This window comes from Copadichromis virginalis, linkage group LG4 (assembly GCF_057382275.1).
Source record: "Copadichromis virginalis isolate Kocher_CV1m ecotype Utaka linkage group LG4, C_Virginalis_male_GT1.1, whole genome shotgun sequence".
NCBI classification, from domain to species: domain Eukaryota; kingdom Metazoa; phylum Chordata; class Actinopteri; order Cichliformes; family Cichlidae; genus Copadichromis; species Copadichromis virginalis.
In genome coordinates this window covers 28167263-28191974 of record NC_140621.1, presented here as the reverse complement: position 1 = coordinate 28191974, position 24712 = coordinate 28167263, and the positions used below count along the sequence as shown (strand labels likewise).

At 39.9% G+C, this 24712-nt stretch overlaps 1 protein-coding gene across 1 annotated transcript; it reads right to left on the bottom strand.

Annotated features, from left to right (window-relative positions):
- Positions 1-5: 5 nt before the first annotated feature.
- On the bottom strand, positions 6-20023 carry cntnap1 (contactin associated protein 1). The gene is made up of 24 exons (XM_085454683.1): positions 19159-20023; positions 14773-14874; positions 14092-14285; positions 13659-13812; positions 13178-13381; positions 12770-12954; positions 12524-12673; positions 12088-12349; positions 11396-11545; positions 11124-11298; positions 10652-10758; positions 10415-10537; positions 9838-10041; positions 9572-9728; positions 9372-9499; positions 9094-9267; positions 8771-8989; positions 8425-8664; positions 8112-8351; positions 7823-7950; positions 7265-7358; positions 6914-7144; positions 6777-6821; positions 6-3456 (listed from the first exon to the last, which is right to left on the bottom strand). The coding sequence occupies exons 1-24, from the start codon at positions 19217-19219 to the stop codon at positions 3257-3259; spliced, it is 3927 nt and encodes a 1308-aa protein (XP_085310809.1). The 5' UTR covers positions 19220-20023; the 3' UTR covers positions 6-3256.
- Positions 20024-24712: the final 4689 nt, after the last annotated feature.

The following is a 24712-nucleotide window of genomic DNA, read 5'->3' as shown; positions in this document are numbered from 1 at the left end:
ACACATTGATTTCCTTCAAGCTTCATTTATTGAGATGACAGTTTGGCTTTGCCTTGATTTACACAGTTATGGTCATTTACAGTGAAACTATTACAAAACAACCTCGAGCAGAGAGAACAGAAAAATAATCTACACTTCAAGGTGATCAAAACATAACTGTAATCTTCATTTCTAGAATTTGTTCCAGAAGGATTTAGTTTGATGTTGCAGAGAAATCTAACCTGCCTACTCTTCACATGATTTCAGACATGATATCACTGTTCACAGGGTGTCTGCAGATTTTTAAGGCCTTTATAGACACTAAAATCTCTAAGTGCTAACAGAACACAATACACACAAATCACAATTCCTTTATGAGCCTAATTTAAGCCCCTTTAAATCTGCTTTTTTTAATCCTGTAAATTCTGGCATTAATCTGAGCTTCAACTCATTAAACAATGCTCGGAAAGTTTGACATTTTAAATCGTCAGCACATACCCTGTCTTAGATAACATCCAGCTGGCTGACTCCCTCTACTGGACGTTTAACCTACCCATTTCTTTTCCTCCATTATGAGGCTGCAGGATGGTCCCTTCAGGATAAGGTCATGTGATGCCTGTGCAGATAGGAGCCATACTGAACACTGTCTCACTGTACTACTGTTGGTGCACTACAATAAGTGAGCTGAATAGTTGGCATGAGTGCACGTTTGTCATTATTTTAAGATCAGGTTGTATCTTGGTGGGATCAAATGTAAATACACAAACATTAAAACATCAGACCACACAAACACACGCTCCAGGGACCACATATGAATTAATTAGTGAGGTGCAATAATGTGACACTGCTAATGCTGAATACTTACAGTCCATTTACCAATGAATACAGTGAGATATATACATTTATATGATAAAGAAGTCGACTCTTTGCTAAAAGGCAACAAAGCACATTTGACCCAAGTTTGTTAATGTGGCGATTGTCCAAATAACAAAAACATAAATCATTCTTCGATCGTCACAAACCATCAGTTTCACTCTGTTTGCTCACTTTTCACTCTCATTCGTGTTAATAAATTACATTCTGAAAAATAGAGCCTGTATTTGCCAGTTTTGGCCAAATCTATACATGTTCATACATTATTAGCAAGTCGTGCCTTTACAGTAATTGCAGTTTTTACATCTACTGTACATTCTTTCACTGTACAATTTCGCACAGTCCTGTCCATCTGTAACGGAAGAAAAACCAACAATGTTGAGTTTTGGAGGTGTATTAGTGCTACAGAGAACAAGTACTGTACTTTCTTTATCCTGAGCATTCTAAAAAGCTACAATGAATAGTTTTACTTTCAGTTTTACTTTACTAAGCAGTCTACAATAAAAACAGAATAGGTCTTCAGTGTAGTGTCTGCTCATACATTACACAGTCTGAGGATATACATTCAAACCGTTCCATTTGACTGTAGCTTTTCTTGTACAAACTGAAGGAATTTTAAAAACAAGTCACTTGACACATTATTCATATAGTTACGTATACACTCATTGCATCCTACTTGCTATTGTGCATTGGCAAAATAAACTGAGGCATTAACATTATTGGTGGCTGGAAGAAGCTAATATTATTGCATGTTACTGCAAAGTGCGCTCATGCTCTACATATGCATAGCTGATATGTTGCAAATGTGTTACTTTTTTCATTGTTTCCCACACACACGATAGTGCTTTAGTGTACACAAGGAGCTGCAGTGAGTGATGATAGCCCTAAGCTTTGGTTGCACCACAGATCAAATGATATTTCATCTTGCCAGAGATGAAAATTTCATGTGACTGTAGAATTTTCCACTTTTTCACTGAAAGCAGCTAAACAAGCAGCAGTAGCAGTGATGACTTTGTGGTCAGCTACTGCACTACAATATCATGAAAAATATTTTAGCATTATGAGCTAAAAGAAAAAGATCAGCATTTACATTTTTGTGGTCCTCTGTACATATGTTATTGTGTGTGTGTGTGTGTGTGTGTGTGTGTGTGTGTGTGTGTGTGTGTGTGTGTGTGTGTGTGTGTGTGTGTGCATGTGTGTTTCTATGTATGCTTCCCATATGGCCATAGCAGCTTTTCCCTGAAATTTGTTTTCACTGAAAAAGAAAGGATTGTGGAAGGACTTACTGTATACTCTTTTTGTTCTGACACTCTTGAGACGTTAGAGACTCAAATGTCTGTAGCACCAACCTATTGGCAGATTGATCATAATATGCAACCAGAAGTAAGACAGAAGAAATAAGATCTAGTTCACTCTGTCCCCGGCAAGCTTCATCACTTGAACTTTTTTTGTTTTCATTCTGCAGTACACCAACAGCCTGTTAGCTCCTACAACCAGAGGTACTGTATCTTCAGATCATCACATTCTCATGTCCAAAGCCCCCATGGTTGAGAATGTGTTTTGAATCTGAGCATACTGTAATCGGCAAAGCTGCTTTCTACTGACACTGTATATGTAATGCAATGTTATAGGCTTCAATACAACAAACACAAGCATATGTACCTTGTAGAATCTATACGTATCATCTCAAAGCTCATCATCACAAAGCTCCATGCTTATCAGTGTATTCCTTTTCGGTTGATGCTTCTTTTTTTTATCCATGAACACCAGTTTTGTGTGTTGATTTTCCTTGCACTGTTTTAGTTCCGCACTTCAGATGCTCTTACTGTTTAAAATCGAAATGGATTATGCACTATGGTGTCGATAGTGGTTCCAGAAGAGATTGTCAGCAAAAGGTATATTTTGGATGGCATAAATCTATACAGTAGGTTATTGGTAGTTTTCATCTGTCTTAAAAATGGCTCAGAAAAGAAATCACTCAATTAAAGCCTAAACACTTAAATCTGATGTTCTAATTAAACATCCTTTCCCACAGTGTCTAAACTAATCCCAATCTGAATAAGCTATTATGGGTACTTTAGATCAAGCTTGCTCAGATGAGGCACTTCAGTATTTCATCCTGCAATACAGTGTGAGACTTGTTGGCTACTCATGCAACACGGGGCTTGATTTGAACTTTGAACCCAGCAAAACTAGACTTACCAAAATACATACTATGTAGAGCACCAGGCATCATATCCAAATCAACTGGGCAAAGGAACAGAAACCAAAATGTAAATTAAAAAAATCAGGAAACAAAAAGAATAGAAAACTTAATATAGGTATCTGTGGTTTTGTAGATGCTAATTCCCACACTCCATCCCCCACTCAAAACCCCAACCACTGTCCAAGAGGTTCTCTGATGCTAGTCGCTCCTGAACTCCTCTTCAATTTCTGGGAGGTTCTTTTTTTCTCTCCTCAGAGTCTCGGTGAGGGGTCTGGAGCTACTGGGGGACTCCAGGTTTTTAGGTTCATTGGTATGGTAACTGCCCTTCTGCTGATAGGCATACACATAGATGCTGTACAGGCCTCCAAAGAGCAGCAACAGCGCCAGGATCACAATAACTGAAGGACAAGAATAGGAGTCAGACATTATCCACAAGACCTGGAAGAAAAAGCTGCTCCAAGAAATACTGATGACAAGCAAGTGTTGCTTGACACAAAGATAGGTACAACTTTCTTATCTTAACAAGACAAACTGTTGGAATAAATTAATTTAGGTCTCATGTCGCCTATGATGACATAACACGCTTTCTTTCTGCTGTGCCAGAAGTCTGTGATCTAATTCTGTAACATCTTAAGTGTGATGTTTACATTCTGCGCATGTGTGGTTTTTTGGTCTCTCTGAACAAGAAATCACTGCTCACACTAGTGATTTAATTAGTTAGTGTGATTTACTGTGAAAGGTCATCAAAACATACAGAAAGACAAAAAATATAGGGGGTTATCTGATTGTTGGGTTTTCTCTGTTCTGTTTGTATCATTTGGGGGTTTTTACTTTACAATATAAACTGCCTCGAGGCAACTGTTGTTGTGATTTATAAATACTGAATGCGCTCTCACTGGAATTAGACCTGCCTTTCGAGACATTCTTTGCTGGGTTTGATCTCTTCTTCCTCTTTTTTCGCCTGTTCCTTTTAGGGGACGCAATGGATTTACCTCCATCTTACCCGATCACCAGCATATTCTCCCACTATAACTCTCTGCATTTCTTCCTTTTCTACATTCAAAAATCTTTTTCTGTGGTCTTCTTTTTTTCTTCCTACCTGACAGCTCCATATTTAACATACTTTGTTCAGCATACACACTCTTCTGCACATGTCCAAATGATCTCAGCCTTGCCTTTCTCACTTTTATCTCCAAATTGACCTGTGCTTCCTGTCTTTTTGTTATTGCTGCACTATACATGATAGCAGATTGCACTATCATCTTACAAACCTTCCTTTTCACTCTTGTCACAAATCTCACCTGACTTGCCTCTACCCACTCCATCTGGCCTGCACGCTCTTCTTCGCCTCTCTTGCCTTCCTCTCATTCTCATTCTTCCTCTGTCTTGCCTCTGCTGACTTTCATTTCTCTGCAGTGCATACCTCCATCTCTATAGACTCTTTTAGGCCTGCTCCCTACTCTCAAATACAAATCACAGCATCGTCTACAAACATTCATGGAGGCTCCTACTTGACCTCATCTGTCAGCCTGTCCATCACTATTGTAAACAACAAGGGGCTCAGCGCTGATCCCTGAGCTAATCCCACCCCCAACTTGAACCCATCTGTCACTCCTACCGCACACCTCACCACTGTCCCACTGTCCTCATGCATGTCCTGCAACACCCTCACATACTTCTCTGTCACTCCTGACTTCATCCCCACACACTTCTGTCATCTGAATAACCGCCTTCCACTCTTCTTCCTCTCCATACATGTCCTCACTTCCTCCTCAGTAATCCTCTGTTGGATTTGATACATTTAAAATATGATCTGAAATAGTGCACTCTCTGAAGCAAGGTCTTAGTAAGCCAGAGGAAATTTTCAGATAGCTAGAGGAATTTTCTGAAGATTGGAGTGACCTGATAAGCACTTTGTCCTTAGTTCCCAAGCAGCTGCATTTAGAATTTGCTAAATGAATATGGACTTTGAAGATGGACTTTCTGTAATCCAGCTGTAGCAAAGGCATAAATGAGTTTTTGCATCAGATTGAAATGACATCAATTATAACTTCAAGATGAAAGACCATATTACAAACATGGTTTTTCATCTTAAAAGAGAGTGCTTGTAAGTATTCAGAGACCAGCTGTACATGAGCTTTTAGACCAACCACATTTAATATTTGACAATTCAATGAGTGCAATCGTGGCATTAAATTGCCTGTAGGTGTGTGGAGGTTTTTTGTCGCTCAGACTGTTTGCTGTGTAATGAAATGGCAAAACATCAACAGTGTTTGCCAGCCTTTCTGCCAATAAAATGTTCTCAGCGCCTTAGGTTCATAAACACAGCAAATGGTTACAGAGAATGGTCTGTGAAGTATAAAAAAAGATAACTTCTGATGTTCTACAGTATTTCTATGTCTCTTGGAAAGATATAGAAGGGTAGAAATGGAAGGAAAATCAACATAAAGTGTCCTAAAATGGTGTTGAATCCTTTCACTAAAACTTCATTGTACGTTTACCTCAATCTAAAATGAGGAAGACCGTCCTTCCACAAGATGTATGTCGTTCTGATTGCAGTGACTATTCCCTCAAAGAGTAAAAGGGGAATCTAAATCAGGCTGACTAAATATCCCCCAGAGCATAACAGAGCCACTGGATCATTCACTGTAGAGCTCGAGCATTCGGGTCTTATTATCTCTGTGAACGCTTTTTCTGCCAGTAGAGATTAGCATTTTATTTCATTGGTAATATTAAAACAGGAGGTGTAATTTCTGAGTCATAACCATTTTATCTATGACAATATATCAGACAGAGAAGATGTCTGATATCTGGGAGGGACCTTTGTCAGCATAGCTGAATGTTGCATTAATCTTTAATGACATACTGATGTCCAGTATTAGCATAATATCTCAGAAGCAAAATGATTTATTAAGCTAAAGCATCTATCAATGATGAACAGTAAGCTGGGGCCATGCAGACTAAATATAGCTGATCCGGTAAAGGTCTCAGACAGGGATGGAGCAGGGAGTCTCTGTGCTGCAGTTTAATCCTGAGACTCCAGCCTCTCCTGCTCATCAGGGGGACCTGCTCTAATTTTTTTTTCATCTGTGATACTATGCTGCAGGCTGCTCATCTGCTCTCAGTGCATGTCCTCTACGTCCATGTTCTCATTATAATATTCATGTTGATTATATAACAAATACCTTCTATAAATGCATATTGAAAGCAAGTCAGCTGGCATTGTTATTGTTATGACAGCTTATATCTCTGTGTTGCAAGTACGGTCCAACACTCATGGCTATTAATTATATATATATATATATATATATATATCAAATAACTCATACATTGCACTAATTTTCTTTATTTAATCAGTATACCTGAATGCACTCAAATATAGACAACACTATCATTTGGTATGAACTGAAATGCTTGAAAAATACTTATTTACTTTACACATGTTTTGTTTTTCCACATATAATGAAATTCTGCCTTCAGAAAGAATAAACCACTGAAATGCTCCTGTCAGACTCTGACAACTCTGCTCTAATTTTGGATTAGAGGATTTTAGGAAAAACTAAGAGAGAATTTGAAACAGCATTTGTGTCATCTGGGGCACGAGGAAAAGAGTAAAACAGAAATGAAGGAGATGAGTGGTGCTTTAGATTAAATGAAATAAACTACTAAATGTCACATTACACGTTTTGTACAACTTCAAGATAAAAATGATTCTTACCTGTTATCCAAAATAGACCTAGGTCATCATGGATATAAATATACTCTGTAAGAGAGAGATGCACAGTTCAGGAAATGAACAGAAACCAATAATGCCTTTATTTCATGAGAGTTACACTTTGAAAAATAAACTTCTACCTATTCCAGTAAACCAGGGGTCGGCCTCCCATGGTACATAACCGAGGACAGGAGGGAAGGCACCACAAATAGACTCAGAGACATAGCCGTGCGTCTGTACTGGAGGATCTGTTTCGTTTGGACGGAACAGGGACTTCAGAGGTGCATAGACATTATATCTGACCCCAGATATGCAGCCTATGAAGCCTGGAGCATTGTGCCTCTGGATTTCGTAGTCAATGTCACCAACCTCTGAAGGAAACGATACAGAAATTAAACATGAGATGAGGATCTGATTAAACAAAAAATAATTTTAAAAAAAATCCTTGCAGCAAGATGTTATTAATAACAGATCGTTAATAAGCCTTATACCCATCACTCTGCCCAGGAACATGGACTTTGGAGAGTCAAACCTGGCATCTTCCACCAAGGTTATCTTTTCCACAATAGGCTCCATGTAGTCCACCTATGGATAGAGAAACATTTGTTTTTACACCTCAAAGGGACATTGCAGAATAAAAAGACACCACTGCATTCCTATAGTACGACCAGCATCAATGATTATAAACAGTTAACCAGCTACAGATAAAGCACTTCCAAATAAAAAGCACTATTTTTAAGACATTCTCTGACGTGACATATGAAAGTAATAAATGTGAGGCTACCAACCTGGCTTTTATCAAAGGTAAAGATTCCAGCCTTTTTACCTGACCCCAAATCTAATCCCCAAATGTAAAACTATTACTTGAACATTTGTGTAGATCACTGTTCTTATAATTTGTAGGAAAATTCTGCTTCTCTTGGGGAAGTTCAGTTAGTTGGGTATCCTTAAGTAATGTTCAGAATTACGAGACATAATAAATGATTTCACAGAAAGTAATCTAAACCACAGATCACATTGTACACAGTGGGAGCAATGACAGCTTGAACCTGGGTTTTGATGGTTCTGTTGTGTCTGGTTATGTTCACATAGTGAGGGAATCCATCTGCCAGGTTTCTGTGAGTCAGCTGGTACTTGTGTGTTATGACTCCCAGCTTATACCTCAGATCTACACTACCTGAGGGGAGAGGCAAGAGAGTAAATCAATAGCATACAGTACTGTTTTGCTGAATAACTCTAACAAGTGAATAAAATCCCTACGCTCTCCTAAAAATGAGGTTATGTGCAAAGTTACGGCTTTCCCATTCTCAACAAATATTGTTTCTTAGTTTTCCATACCATCAGTCTTGAGGACGACAGCGATGTAGTCCTGGACGAAGGAGCTTATGTAGAGCAACACGGCTGGTGTGTGAACAGTGCTAAAACTGAATTCTATGTCATCTGCTGTATCGTTGTAGCCGAGACTGAAATTGTCGTAGTGCGGGTCAATCCAGTTGGCCCACGCTGCTTCATCTGATACTGGCTTCTTTCGTATGTTGTACCTCATCCATGATCCAATCTCAAAATAAGCTCCAATATCTTAGGAAAATAATTATTAGATTTCAGTCTGCATTTCATTACATTTACTTTTGTTGTGCTGAACATAACTTACCTTTATGGCAGTAGAAACCATCAAAGGCTGTATTGTTACAGTCACAAGTATAGGAAGCATATCCCTCGATACACTGCCCACTGTTTCGACATGGTATGGTAGCATTAAGACACTGTCCAGTACAGTTCCTCCTTATGCCCTGTTCTTCGTTTACTTTCCCCTCTAAATCGAGAGGCACGCCATTCATCCGCAACCCTCGAAGGCAGCCCAAGAAAGGTCTCAAGGTACGATTGGCTGAACCTGTGACAAAGAACACTTGTATCAGTGGCTAGAGGACACATTAAATTGATTTAATTTGTGTCATTTTTATATTTTGAAATTTCCAAGTACACCTCAGGAAACCTACCTACAATGAGAGGATGTGTGAACTTCATGGTGATAAAAGTCTGAGGTGGGAAGCGTTTGACTGCCCATGGCTGATAATCTACCTTAATCCGAGCCAACTTCACGTTAAGCTCGGCCTGAACGAAATGCCACTCGTTGTCATTAAGTGGCACAGGAGAGTGTAGGGTCGCATTAAGGATGCCATCGCCAACCATAAATACAAAAGCAAGATCCTGGGTGGCTGGAGGAAAAGAAAAGATACAATTAGCAAAATACTTTTTACAAAATGTACAGTTCTAATAGGATAAACTTGAGAATTGCCTTCTAACAGATGAACCCACTCACTATTGAGCTCTATTCTTATAAAGTTTCTAAGATGATCATCAGAGTTCTCCAGGAAGACACAATGGTCACGGTAGGTTTTGAAGTGGAAAGAGATGTCAACAGTTGTTTCAGGCCTGAAGGTGGGGAATGTTATGTAAGTGGGCTTTGTGAAGGCTATGGTGTTCCAGATGTTTCCTGTGGAAAACATTGAAATAAATTTGGAGAAAAACAACTCAGAGCCCCTTGATACACTAGAAATGAGCATATGTGTTTGCGAAAGCCATAATATTTAATCTCACTGTCGCCATGGCAGCGGAGTGGCCCAACTGTGAAATGTGCTTCTGAGCCGGTCCTATTGGTGTCCCCGACCACCACCCTCCTCACAGGCAGATGGTCTCTAAAGTCCAAGTAGCCTTTGTCCGAGTACCTGAAAAGCCACAAAGAAAACTATTAATGTCAAAGTCACAAGGTAAACACGTTCAGCGTGTTCTTCTCTCACCATTGTCTATAGTCAGCGTCGCAGTTGCACTGAAACTTGGGGTCGACGCAGGTTTGATTGACAGCACAGCCGCATTTTTGGACTTCTCTGAATGTCCCACCCCAATAATAATGGCTCTGATTGTTGCGACCAATCCAGTAAGTGAAAGGCCTTCCATCTATTTTGAAAGAGAAATTGAATCTGTGTTTGAAACATGAATTCATTTTCAATATTTTCTTGCTTATTGATCATCTGCACCCTATTAAAATCTGTCTCATCCTACTTACTGGGTGTATTGAGGATACGGGACTTATAGCACGAGTAGTCTATCCACTGTTCACAGTACATGGAGGTGTTTGCAAGAGCAGTGACTTCATCCCAGGTGGCATTCCAGTAGTTGACATCTCCTATATATGGCTTGTCGATTGAACTCCCAATCACCTTAGTACCTTCCACTCGATCACTCAATATCACTGTCCAAGCTTTATATGCTGCAAAAAGGTTTGATAGATGTAAGTCAAATCAGAAAAGGATCAAAGAGAATAATGGGGGGAAAGTAAGGAACATGATGAAACACTAAAGAGAAATTTACTATATAATAATATCTTCCTCTATAATAATATGGAGGAAGCAGAGGATGAAAAGTTTTACAAGACAGATGCAAAGACAGCAACAGCTGGATCTCTCTTGATATATAAATCCTTTTTTAAATTTCCCTTGAAACTTCAGTGCACATTTCTCATTACCCTCACATAATAGCATGACTTTTTTTCTCTCCCTCTTTTCGCAATCTACAGATAAAACATCAAACACTGAACACAGTGCTGCTGCAGCCATGCATTATTAGCAACAATGACTACTTACATTTCATTTTGCAGTACACTTCAAATGGTTTCAATGGCCCACTGAGATCGGGATCGATGGTGTAGTTTCCAGACCAATACTTGCCACTGAGTCTGTAGGCCTCACATGATTCTTTATAAACCGCTGTTTGGGGAAATAATGGAGCAATTTATTATAATAAGGAGTATAAATAACACAAGCAAGGTGTTATTTCTTTAAGAAAGTGTTGGCGTTTTACAATTATCAGCTAGCACTTACACATGTGACACACTTCTCCTTTATAGCCTGTATTCTCACACAGGCAGATGAAGTCATCCCAAGACTGGATGCATCTACCTTCGTGCTCGCATGGATTTGGAGTACATCTGCAGACAAAAGAGATTATTATACTAAGTTTTTGGTTATTGAAAAAGTGAGCGACTTACATAAATAACCAGTGTTTTTTTTTCACCATCCTATTCTCCTTTTGTGATATTTTTGTCCCGCCAAGTTCCTTTAGACAGAGTTTATGAGGTCAAGTTACTTTTAAAAACCAGACACACCAAACAGTTATGTCTGACAGCAATGTGGGGCCAAGTAGTCCACAAACATTACATATGGGTTATTAATAAATATGATAAATGATTCAGCATGACATACACTAATAGCTCATTATTGCAGTGCCGTATTAGTATCTTTTTAATTAAACGGAATCAGTCAGGTTTCCTGAATGACTGATAGTGTGTTTCACCTGTCAGTGATCCCACAGGTGCCCAACAGCAGCTCGGCATATCTTCCCCACTGTCGCATCAGAATAATGTCAATATCGAGCTGTTCGTTGTCTATGAAGATATGCTGCATGCAGCCATGGAAGCGATTCAGCTTGGTTTCACATTTCCTGACTGTGTTATTAGTTTTCGGACAACCTAAACGGAGGAAAGCAAATTTTGTAAGATTTGATGAGCACAGATTTGATCTATTTGATCTTTTTGTTGTTAGCAGTTATCTGAGAAATCGACTCACCTCCAAAAAAGTAGCGGTCGCCTGTCCGAATAGTGAAAGGGTTGGTGATCTTTAGTGGTGAGCCCTCCTCCTCATCAATAGTGAGAGTTAGCAGGTTGTCTCTGGCTGCCAAATCAACTGAATGCCAATAACCATCGTTTAGTCTGTATCCTGTGGAACAAGACGAAGCCCTTTGTGATGCTGTCATATTATGTTATCAGTACAGATATGTACAGTTGTTTTTGTACATATTATCAGTACAAAAATCACATGCATAATGCTAACCATTCTTTCAGTTGTCAGGTAAAGGTTGCCATGAATTGGCCATATAGAGTTTAGGGGCATGTCTCTACTATGGAGCTTTCCTGACCCTCCATGCATTTACATCCATAAGATCTTAGACAATGATACTGTTTTGTGATTTGCCTGTGTATACCACCACTGTGGATTTCAAACAATCAAGATGTGATGCATTAATAATCTTATTTTAACAAAGTCCCAAAAAGTTGATTCTGTTCATCTGGACATAAAGTTTTCAGTGGAAGAAACATTTCGTCACTCATCCAAGTGACTGCTTCAGTCTCAGCTGACTGCAGGTTCCCCCACCCTTATAAAGAGTAAATTTGCATATTGACTGAAACTAGCACCACTGGCGAGCAATGGGCTGTGAGGTCTGTTTCTTGATCATTAATATGTGTCTGAGAAAAGCCTACCAGCAGCAAACTGAATTTTCTTCTTGCCAGGCTGGAATATAGTGACATTGATCTGTCCCTCGCTCAGACCCAGCTCAAGAGCACCCAGATCATCAGCAAAACGTGTGAACATCAGGAGCCCTGTGTAGTCCCATGAGCGGAACTTGAACTTGACAAACATGCGGGGCCTCCTGAAGAACCCTGGCACCTGCAGGTAGTTATTGGGCCCAGCGAAGGTCATTGGTTTCAGCAAAATGTCACGGCAGGTAAAATGCATCTTTTTCTAGATGGAGAGAGAACATTGACCTCATTAGCCACACTGAAATGAATGACAGTGTTTGTGATTAAACTGTGAACATAAAACAGACAAATTTGGGTGAAGCTTCAAATTTTAAAGGCGATTACCCAAAATGATGATGTTGCTATATAATGGATTAGAGTTATCGTAGAGCCCTACCCTTCTTGGTATATGGATGTCGGGATCTTCTCTCTTGGCCTTGTCGATGACATTGATGCCATTGATGAAGACGTTTTCCATACAGCCCGCGAAATTTGGTGTGGAAGGGAGGTGAGGCATGTTTTGCTCTATTACTCCTCCTACATAGATCTAAGCATCGGGTATTAAGACAGTCAGATACCCAGCGCATTGTCCTACATTCACTAATATTTCTGCAGTTAAAGGGGAATATATTCCAGACAGTACCTGTTTATCTAGATCCAGATGAGTAAATTCTCCATTACATATTGCTGTCACTGTCTGACTGTCCACTGTGAGGTTCACCTGTCGACCATAACGTTTGATTGTGACATAGTGCCAGTGGAGATTATCAAGAAGGCTGCCAGCGGTCAGTGTAGTCCGTCCATTAACTTTGTGTACATTACTGCTTCCTGCAAACACAGCATGGAAGGAACTGAATAAAAATGTTCAAACCATGTTAAGATATTTGGCATAACTGAAAGACCTAACTCAACAACCTAACCAGCAATACCAAGATCCCTACCGTGACACTTCGGCTTTGTTTCAGGTTATCTCTGAGATGGATGTTACTCTTACAAAGATTTTAGTTCCTGGTTACAATAAATGCAAAACAATTTTTAATGCTGGTTGTACCAAGACTGATGTGCAGGTAAAGCCGGCCTTTCTTCAGCTCCAGGGTAAAGAGGTCTCCCTGAATCCCTTCACTGTGCAAAAGAAGGCCATCCTGCTCCAGAGTCTTGAAGTTTATGGCAATGTGGTCCTGCAGCGTACGGGACTTTTTTTCAGGATACTTGTAGACCACTGAGTCATCTCCATTGTACTGTAGCACATAGGAATCTGCAACAAAATTTCAACCTGATTCAGTTTAAAAGAGTAATGTGGCAAGTATGCTACATGGCTCCTGTCCTTGAGCTCCTTGAAATTGTTTGGCACTTTAGCTTGCGTAATGCATTCAAACAACTGAAGAGTACTGAGAGTAGTCGCTTATGAAAGAATATGGAACTAGTATAGCACATTTGGCATGTTTTAAAAATATAGTTAAGAGCTATGGTTAACTGCTGGATGTCAGTTAGAATCAGGAAATCCATGTTGAGCATCCTTCAGTCATTTTTACCATAAGGGCAGCCAAACAGCTCCAGTCTCACACCAATCTTCCCCCCATTCTCTGTGTTCCATGCCAGAGGCAGCAGACGAATATGTTTAGCGGTAAAGGCGTAATGGAAGACATTCCTCTTCACCTGATAATAATTCCAGTTACCAGGCAGCGTCTGCAAACAGATGAGACAGGAGAAGAGTGGAGAGTTATTGAGCCACTGCTATGGTGTTAAAGCCTTATTAAGAGGCGATGATGAATTGATGATGAGATTAGCTTTGTCAGTGATAATATTCTGTGCTGTCTTTGTTTTTCAGCCTGTGGCAATGAATATAATGGAACACCCACTGAATCCCAAATCTGCCATAGAGATTACATTTGACTAGTTAATCCTCGACTCATCCCTTTTATGGCTTTCATCCCACCACGGCCATTAGGGCCCAGTGACACCTACAGAGTTGCCTCCTTTCATGATGTACGGCGTCCAGGAGTCTGGTCGATCTCCGTAGAGCAGAGTGTATTTGGTGACCCAGTCATATGAGTTGAAGGTCCCCTGAGTGGCAACTGCCACCAGTCGGTACTTCCTGCCCAAGTCTATCTGCAACCATGGCTGTCTGTCCCTTGGGGAAGGGGACCAGCCACTGCTGCCTGAGGGCATGAAAACGAAAGATTTGATCAAATTTGTCAAGAATCAAATAACTGGAAATACAACTGTGACCTTACAGAGCTAACCTTAAATCTTACTGGAATGATTACACAGTATGCAGTGTATGCTACTACTTATCAAACTGTGTTTGAAATACCTGCATCATAGCTGGTAAACACTCTATTTTACCTGCTAGTTGCTAACTTTGTTTAAAAAAAAAATAGCTTCCTTTGCTAAAAGAAGGTTCAATCAAATTAAAAAATAATAAAACATGATTTTATGTTTTAGTCGCAGGATTTTTTAAATAAATTATATCATTTTCTCTTCATTTCCATTGAAAGTATTGTCACCTTAAGATAGAGTCCCTTACTTTATGGCTTATAGATAGTGGATCTGAATGGAAGTACTACGGTGAATTTGTGCTGTGAATCAGGTCTCAAATATAACTAGCATAAAGTTAAGGACTGGCTCTACATTACAAGAACTTACCATATAGTTTGGCAAAATTGGCAGAGTACAGAAAGTTATATCTGGAAGAGGCCAGGAAGGAGGACGCATACAGCCCAGAGATGAGTGGATCGGCACATTCTCCTGCAGTGAAAACAGGGACAACACCAACGTCAGAAGGTGTTTTAAAAAGTTGCTTTTTATAACGATGCATCATTCGAAATGAATAACAACAGCAGGCACTCCTGCACAGCTAGATAAGAAAACTCCACTTGGAGATTAATTAGCGGTTACTGCATTCTCTGGGAGACACATTTACTCGGATTAATTCAATTAAATTCAAAGCAAAGCACTAATACCTTTAGTATTGTTTTGTTTGTTTTTTTGCAGATTAAAATAAACACATGTTAACTATAATAATAATAATAATAATAATAATAATAATAATAATAATAATAATAATACGTTTATAATATAATGTCAATTTTCATTGTTATGCTGATGACACCCAGCTCTACATTTCCTCCAAACCTAATTCATCCCTTCTGTCTTATGGAGATGAGATCATGATTCTCCTCTAATTTTCTCAAACTTAACAGAAATTAAACAGATCCCTATCTATGCGATCTGCTCCATATTACCACTAACTTCCCGCTCTCTCAAATCTTCATCTGCAATTCATCTTGTTGGTCCTTCTGCTTGTCTTATCACTACGGGGAACAGAGCTTTCGGTCGCTCTGCTCCTCGGCTCTGGAACTCGTTTCCTCCTCTCATAAGAAATATAGATTCCCTTCCCTTATTTAAGTCACAGCTCAATACACATCTTACTTTTTTGTATTTTAATGTATTTTAATCTACTGTTTTATTGATATCTTTCTTTTCTTTGTAAGGTGACCTTGGGTTTCAGAAATGCACCATCAAATAAAATGTATTATTATTATTATTATACAGACATATATATATATATAATATTTAAAGAGAGAGAGCGCTGTCATGCTGCTTTGCTATTGTACATGTGGTTATAAGGCTAATGGGGCCATCACGCATCTGCTCAGACTTGCTCCCTGCTTGAGGGCTGTTAAAAGTGACCATAATTCTACTTAATCTTGCTTCTGTCGTGGCTGGGGATAAATGGCTGATGCCCTCACCTCCAGCTGTAAAGGAAACAGTTTCTCATTTTACGTGCCAAAATATGCTCCTTGAGACTCTTAAGACATTTAAAATAGATAAACCAAAATCCTGGAGGGATAATATTTGTTCAATGAAAGACAAAGCAGGTGCATCAATAAATAAATAAAATGTTTTAATCTTGCTTATGTATAACTATTATTGAAATGGAAGAAGCTCCTATCTGACCTTCCACCAGTGTCAGTATAATCCTCTCTTAAATGTTTGGAGTTGTTTACTACTAAACAGGAGTTTTAATCATTGTTTTACATTCGTGGAGGTCATACAGAAGAAGGCATGGTAACCAGCAGCTAAGGACAAGGCATGTTAGCAGAGTTAGTATACTGACTGCAAATGGAGCTAGATGAGGACAAGTGGAGCACAGTCTGGAATTTTAAACAACTTTAATGAGCTCCGTCCACATCTCTCCAAGGGCATGCTGCACATTCAGAGGGAGGAAATGTGCTGAACTTTCTGATTCAGCTTCTTCTCTAATGGCTTTCTCTCTCTTTGTGATACAGAAATGCCTGCTATTCTGCAGATAATCAATAACAAATCTCTGCTGCATTACTTTACTGCTGTGCTCTAAAGCCATTTCAAGTGAACCACACCCTCAAATGTCCAGTCCCACAAAAAATACATATACTTTGAAGTTTTGAGATGCAATCACATAAAAAAAGCTCCTTTTCTATTCGTAGCTTGAGTAATTACTTCTTTAACTTCTTCAGTTACTAGTAAATGAAATGGTGTTTGGCTTTAACAGCTTCATCTTAGACTGGATCAAGGTAACCTAGGTCACACAGCTCCTCCTTTTTATGAAAAGCATGTCACGCACTCCGCACCCAGACCTATTCACTGTCTCACTTCCTTTCCCTCCTTTTGATACCACTCTCTTTATCTCCACCCCAACTCTAAAAACCCTCCAATCTTCCGTGCTTTCACTGTATCCCATTACTCTTGCTCATCATCATCATCATCATCGCATAATGTTCTCTGCCTTCTCTGCCTGTCTCTTCCCTATTGGGCGTTGTCATGCTGCAGCAGTTAGAGCATACCTGAAGCCTGTGTACCCTGCTACTTGTGATTTTGCACTCCTCCTGTCTGTGCACCACACGGGGTAGTCTATTTCTCCGTTTATCATTAAGAGGCTGTGGAGAACAGCGTAGCTGTGTAGAGCTCTAGCACCACTCATGCTGAAATATCATTCTGCCGCTAGTGTGGGTAGGCCTGTCTGGGCTGACACATCGTTTTTGCCGGTTACATACAGTATGCAGAGGCACCTCCTTTGACTGACGCTGCTCTGTGATGCATGGCTGCTGACGATTCACACAGCAACCCTGTCTGAGTGAAGGCATCCACTGAATGCGGGCATCTCCAAACATACCAAAACATACTGCAACAAATCAGCACATAAGAATGGCAAGAAAGGTTTTGCTAAATTATTCATATTTGGGCAGACATCACAGTGGGTGGTGCCTGACTACCAAGGACCAAAACTACAAACACTACAGAATATCAGAGTTCTGCTGAGACTTAAAGTTAAATCTAAATGACTATTGCAGCTTCTTTAGATATAAATTCCCCTCTCATGAACCAAACAGTTAGTTCCTTGTTATTCAGACTATAAGCTTTAGATTTATTCACATGTATTCCACCTTCTTATTCCTCACACACACACACACACATACACACACACTCTCACTTCAGAGAGCGAGTTTCAGCCTCACCCCAGGATGATTTAGTGGGGTGAGGCTCTGAGATCTAAGACTCCATTTTATTCTGGCACAGCTCCACTGTGCATGTCTCCACAGCAGACCACAGGGCTGCATTAAACTATCATCAGAACTTTTGTAGATAAAACACAGAGACATCAACTTATTGATTGGAAATCAGCAAACGAATGCACTTGACAAACATATTCAGCTTAACTGGTTTCTCTGTTCATCTTCTGCAGTTAGCGTGGCATCACAGAGAAACTTTCTCTTTTTCTCAAAATAAAAAAAAAATAGTTCCTGTATAGCAAAGTTATAATTTCTCATAAGGGGATATCTCAAAGGCATATATCAATACTACAATGTGGAACCATTTATGTTCTCAATAACCTAACAACAACACATAGATAGATAGATAGATAGATAGATAGATAGATAGATAGATAGATAGATAGATAGATAGATAGATAGATAGATAGATAGATAGATAGATAGATAGATAGATAGATAGATAGATAGATAGATAGATAGATAGATAGACTAGAGGTAAGTCAGTATCTGAATTTCTGAATTTCACATTCCAAAGTGACAGGAAGTCATACCTTAGTCCATCCTCCATCTTTCTTACCTAAACTAATGAGTCAGTATCTGGGAGTGTGCGTTAAAGAAGCAGTGAAGACTCTCTGAGGTCATCTTGACAGTGACATCACACATAACGCTTATCGGTATGCATTCAAGCTCTGGTGAATGGGTCTAGGTGGGTGTTTAGCCTTACCCAATTTTAGCCCCAAACATACCCCCACAAACGTATTCCTTATTCTGTCACCTGCAAGACAACTGAAGCACTTCAGCAGTCTTATAGCAGATGTTGATTTCCCATTAAGCTAAAAGCGAGATGCAGCGCTTTCTGGGCAGCTCATGGACACCTAGGTTTCCCAAAAAAAAAAGTACTGCAGTGGGCTGGTCCCGGTCAGGACGCTGAGCCCTGCTCTCTCAAACGTTGCTATTAAAAATCGCTCAACCGATTCTCGCCAACAAGAAGATACACTGTGTGTGTATATTATTATATTTGAATCAACATAAACAGCACTGCGCTTTTAAAATAAAATAGAGTTGAGCCCGCACGCTGCAGAAACTTGCGTGCAGGCTGGGAGAAAGCACTGCAATGCAGACAGTCCAGTGCAAAGGGGGATCGCCGTGCGCACCTTATGCAGGACCGACGTGGTTTGCTTCAACACTTTTCGTGCTTTGAAATGTTCAGTAGCCAAAAGAAAGCCGTGAAAATGAAATCGTGTCCGTTTAACACAATGCCCGGTTTCGTCGCAGCGTGCGTTGCCCTTCAAACATCCCAACATCTCAGGCTACATTTTGCCCTCCAGTGGTATTTTTCACTCATCAGGTTATCGCGTGTTAGAATGCAACTTTTTCGTCAGCGTATGATCCGACACTAAACAGTCTGCAGATAATGCATGTATATACACCCTGAAATATTTTAATCATATTCTAGCAAGCGACAGTAGATGAATAATTGCTGTTTCACAAGACTTACGTGATGAGCAATGTTGAAACCCCCAAAACAAGAGGCATATGCTCAGTGTTTTGCAAGTCATCCTTCACTTAGGACACGTTTATCCACATATGCTATGTTAATTAGATCGTAGATTGTTCTGCAGCATCCTCTCACCCCCCCTTTAGCCCAACTTTAACTCGCGCTGCTCCAACTCCTCTTCCCGGGATCTCGGGCAGCCTCTACCGGGGCGGGGACGCGCATCGGTTGCTGGTGCTGATGCTGCGCTTCGCCGAGAGCGCGCACTTTTCTTTTATATCCTTTTAATGGTTTTATTTACATGACCGTAATGGAATGCAATAGCTCCTGTATGGTGGCAATCAACATGCTTTTCAGTTTTCTGCATAAGCGGTGCGCTTGCAGGCAGTTCAGACAGGATTCAGATGGGTCCCGTACGCAGGAGCCTGGATTTTCAAATGCAGAAGAAATTTGATAGGCGGAGAAAAAGAAACAAAAAAACTTTTAAAATCCGCAGCTGTCAGGTGTTCTCCACAGCAACTAAGAATACAGTGATTTCAGTCCCCAAATCAATATCGTGAAGCTGGTCAAAGTGATCAGTTTTCAATCAGTTTTCGATTAAATATCAATGTTCTGAATATTCATTCCTCTTTTCTTTTCCTTTATATTTCATATCATCCTTTGGCACTGTTTTCATGGCTTCCACTTGTCCGGTTGTGCCCCGTGTTTTCAAGGGTTTGGTTAAGAACGCTTTCTCTCCGGGAACGCAGACGTGAACTTCTTCCAAAAATAAGATGACGCTCAGTATATCCTTTACCAGCAGCAGAACCGCAGAGTTGGCTATGACAATCACATCTGACCAGTAGGCTGCACTGTTCTGCTTGATGCTCGTGTGACCCTTGTCCAGGTATTTCGTGCAAGTGCAACCCTCACAACAGAACAGGTCATAGCCTAAGGATGCCAGTTGTGGCTGAACTCAGATTCATCCCTGGAGACTCACATGCACAATGGAGTGGGGGCGGGGTGAGAATGATGCGGAGGAGAGGGATTTATGGCGATGGGTGGCACACTGACCACAAAGGGGGGGGGGGGGGGGAGGCTTTGGGATTAAGAATTGGGTTTATGGGACGGCAGTGCGTCAGTGATGATGTGAGATTGAATGCCTTTATCGTGGGATTTACGTGTTTTCAATCAAATCAGATTGTCTGTTTGTAAGCTGCAACTATTTTCACTCCCGAAATACCGTAAAAGTACAGAATTATATCTGCAGAGAGAAGACAATGGCAAGCAGGAGAAATTGACACGGGAGAGTAAAATAGGACATCAAATCAGCACCAGAAAGTGGCTGCAAATAGTCTCCAGGCTTTGCATATGGATTTGTCTAACTGACAAGAGACAGAAAGCAAAGTTTCTACAGTCAAAGTAGAAATTTCTTGAAACCCCCTACTACCCCAAATATTCAACTGAGGTTTTAAAGTAGTGGATTGTACAATAATCAGTAATATTTTACAGATGTACTTGTTTCCGATAAGATGACCTTAATATTGAGAGGAAAATAAAGAGTTTAACACCCTCACACAGCTTGGATAATTTATAGTTCAGTATACTGTAATTTATGGTAAGGCAGCAAGCAAAGAGGATTACTTAATTTCAACGGGCATTATTTTAGATATAATGTGGTGCATGCAGTAGATGCATGCAGCACATCTGCACCTAGCTTATAGATATGGCTGGCTGGAGGCCATCTCATTCTCTAATTACCTTTTATATTTGACCTTATAGTGACTTTAGAGAGCTGATGATAGCCTAATGCTGGCTGAGGTTAAACAGTTCATCTGGATAAAACAACTCAATGTTAAAAGTGATAAATGATTAATATGACCAGTTCGTGGTGGACTTTCCAGATAATATGTGTGGGGGTTTTTTGGAGGGGGTGTTGTGATTCTCAATGGTTCTCAATGGTCACGATTAAAAAAAAACTATTAAAATATTTTAAATATTTTGTTAAAATGCTCTTAATTAATCCATAATAGGGAAAAACTCCACTTTACATTTAGTTGTTACCCCAAGTAATATACATTACAACTCAGGTAACAGAAAGAGAACTTAGACTTATTTAATTAACGTGTATTTTTTTAATGTGCTCATGTGCAGCATTTTTGCAGGTTAGGTACAGGAGCAGTTACACAAGAGTAACAGCAAAACTGCACAATTCACCACTAGATGTCAGATATGGCTCATACTTGGGTCGCTGCTTCTCACAGTACAGTGGGTCTGCTCACATTACAACACTTGAGCAGCAGTTTTGCTGGTTGCCATCCAACTATCTCACACAATATGTTTGTTTTAACTCTGTTTTGCAGGTCTTTCGAAACATTTCATGTTGTCAAAAATGTTCAAAATTCTAAATTCTAAATGAATAAAAGAGGGAGCTTTCATTTTCTAAAATTAACCTGGCACACCTTAAACCATACACAAACAATTATTTATAATAAAGAAGTAAGAAGGTATTTCCATAATCGTGTATACATCAGTCTCATGCTTTTTTTTCTCTTTTCAATTCAATTCAATTCAATAAAACTTTATTGATCCTGAAGGTTGACCCCGAAGGAAATTGGGTTTTCCCATTCAACCTGAATCACAAAATATTCTCTGTCTTTAAAAAACACACACATGCAAAAACAAACTGACAATTGGAGAACTATGATGGTCTTGTTTCTCACAAAGCCCTGGATTTTAAAATAACCTTTTGTGCTTTGGGATCGCATTTTACTGTGGTCTGCACCCATTAGCACAATGTGTATTTTCCATAGGGGTGCCACTCCAGAATAAAAAGGACATGTGCTATAAGGGTACGAGGGTACACTGTCGAGCCCATATCAGAGGGCATATAAACACACATTTACGCATAAACAAGGGTCATGCCTAGATGTTTCCAAGAGCTAATTTTGCTGACCTGTTACCATAGAATAACACTGTCATGAGGATGGATGGAAGGATCTGGAAAGGTTTCTATGGTAAGTGCTGTCTTTATTTATGTGTAGCTGATATGTTAACGCAAAACAGATGTAAATAATGCTGATGGTGTCTGGTTTTCAAATGTTTGCCAGAAACCTGATAATTCAGCAAGATAGTCAGACACTGATGAGACAGGTGTTTATTTTTATCCCAAACTATGGGAACCTGGTGTCCCTCCATACTGGTGGGTAAAGGGCTGTAAACAGAGCAATTAAAACAGCTTCCTTTCAGGTGTCCATACACTAGTATGACCTCCTGCTGGTGAGGGCCAATCCCAGCTAACAGTGAGCCCAGCGGGGGATTTGCAAACTAGTACAGGGGTCCTGGAGGCTCTCCCCCAGTGTTAGCTCAAGACAGCTGCCACAACCTCTTTAACCACTCACACCAAAAGTGGATGCACCAGCTCAATTAACAAAACTAGAAGCAAAAGGAAGCACTCTTTGTCCAAAGTAACAGAGCCCATCATCTAGTCTTTGCAAAGCTCAAAAATTTGATGGTTTTTTTTTTTTTGTTCTTGTTAAATCTGTGCAAGCACCTCAGTTCAAAGAAAAATGTGGTTTTTGAGAGGTTGTGTAGAAGCTATACGTGCGTTCTGGGAGAATATAGTTGACTTGCAACTTGATTTTGCTAAGAAAAAAATCTGTCAAAGGGTCAGCAAAGAAAACTTGTTATTTTTGGCTTTATCTCTTTTCTAAGGATTAGAAAAAGTAAAGTAAAACAGTGATTAGTGAGCTCTAATGGTGCTGGTGAGTAGATGTGGCTGCTTTTGGACAGAATCTGACTAGTGCGTTCCTCCATGTTTATAGTTTTAATGCTGTGTAAGGAATAATGTGGCCATGGAATCATGAGAGTGGTATAGATTCTGTTGAAATTTCAACAAGCAAAATGTGTTACACAACACTTTTATGTCCTGTGTTTGAAGTATTTGAAGTATTTATTCAGTATTTCAGTATTTATTTTTTCATGCAATCAATCACCAGCAACACTTCAGACACAAGCTGTGCAGTCCTGTCAAAGATTCAATGTCAGGGGTTTCCAGGTCAACCCAGCATGCACCGTGTACTATACTTAGCTAGGCTGATAGGACCCATGTAGAACCCTAAACACTGTAGTTCCACACTTGATCAACATTTACATTACCCCTTTAAAATCCAATTCTCCTATTGTTTTGTTTTTTATATATATTTTCTATTTATAGGTCTTGTAACCTTTCTGTATTACTACAGTATCTGTATTGCTTAGCAAATACCGTATAAAAGACATAGCACTTGAAGATTAGAGTACATGTGGTTTATATTCTGTTTTAATGTACTTTTATTCCTTCACTTTGAAAGAAGAAAAGGACTGATGCCAAGGGACAACATCTGTTGCGCTCCGTCAACCGTTTTTGAACAAATAGTGACCTATATTTGTGAATACACACACCTGCACATGTCTTCAGATTTGATTTAAATACAGACAAGACAGGTTGGTATAAACACAATGACAAGTCCACAAAGACAACAGTACAGGCTCCTGCATTGGGTTTAAATACCATGAGCAGCTGTGGCCTGAGTTACATGGAGTCGAGACACTTTTGTTTCTGATGTTTGCTGCCAACACGGCACACACGCAGAAGTTCACATATAGGCACATGTATAGCCTCAATGAGTGATACACACTCCTTGGCTGTATTTCCCTCACGAAGCAAACAAGCCGCAGTATTTAGTCTGCCTCCCAGTTTGTTTGCCCACTGTCTTTTTTTCCTGTGTTGCACTGCCTCGGGCTTTGTTTAATCTGAAACTGTCTGTAGTAAATGACAGTTGCAGCTGGAAGGATGATGAGTGAGGATGAAAAGGGTTTATGCCAAGTCACAACGTATAAAGGTGGTCAGGTTAGCTAACCAACAATGTTTCTGTGCTTGTTTTTAAAAAGTGGCAACTGAATGCTTCTCTCTTTGGCTAAAAAACACACCGGAAAATACTCCAGTAATTGCAATAGTGCAATTGCTAATTCTCAAGGCCTGTTTTTCTTCAACGTTCTGCCGAACCCTCTCTACAATACACTTTGCTATGCATGCACACACTCTTTAAATATCTGACTAGACATGCAAAGTGTGTCCTTCCCTTCCACAGCTCAGCTCTGTGCTCCAGTAAAGTACCTTTGGCAGTGAGGTTACAGAACAACTTGTCCCCTCAACGCTGGGCCCCACTCCACTCACAGCTTCTAGGTGGGGTGGGGGCTAGGGCATCTGATGGGCAGCCAAAGCAAGGGAGGGCTATTTCTTGCAATGTAGTGTATAAAGTAGCCTATTTAATACTAAAACCTTAATCACTGGGGGGAAAAGACTGAAATATCCTACCTCTTAGGATCATAGACTGCACTGCTTCCTGTTAAGAAACATCATTAGTTATGAGAGATCATTAGTTATGAATATAAATGGATGCTAATGATGAACTTGAGTGAACGAGCCTAGCCAGAGGCCAGGCCCATTGGGACTTTGTGGTATACAGTGTGTGTTTGTGGTAGGGGGAGGTGCAGAAATAAAATACAACCCTGGTCCTCCTCACAGGGTTCACCC

Excerpts from the sequence above, each read along its gene's own strand:
- cntnap1 (XM_085454683.1), bottom strand. The coding sequence starts at position 19,219 with ATGACTTGCAAAACACTGAGCATATGCCTCTTGTTTTGGGGGTTTCAA. Across the intron at positions 12,674-12,769 it reads ATCTGGATCTAGATAAACAG|ATCTATGTAGGAGGAGTAAT; the intron begins GTACTGTCTGGA and ends CCCGATGCTTAG. Across the intron at positions 8,352-8,424 it reads TGGTTTCTACTGCCATAAAG|ATATTGGAGCTTATTTTGAG; the intron begins GTAAGTTATGTT and ends TATTTTCCTAAG.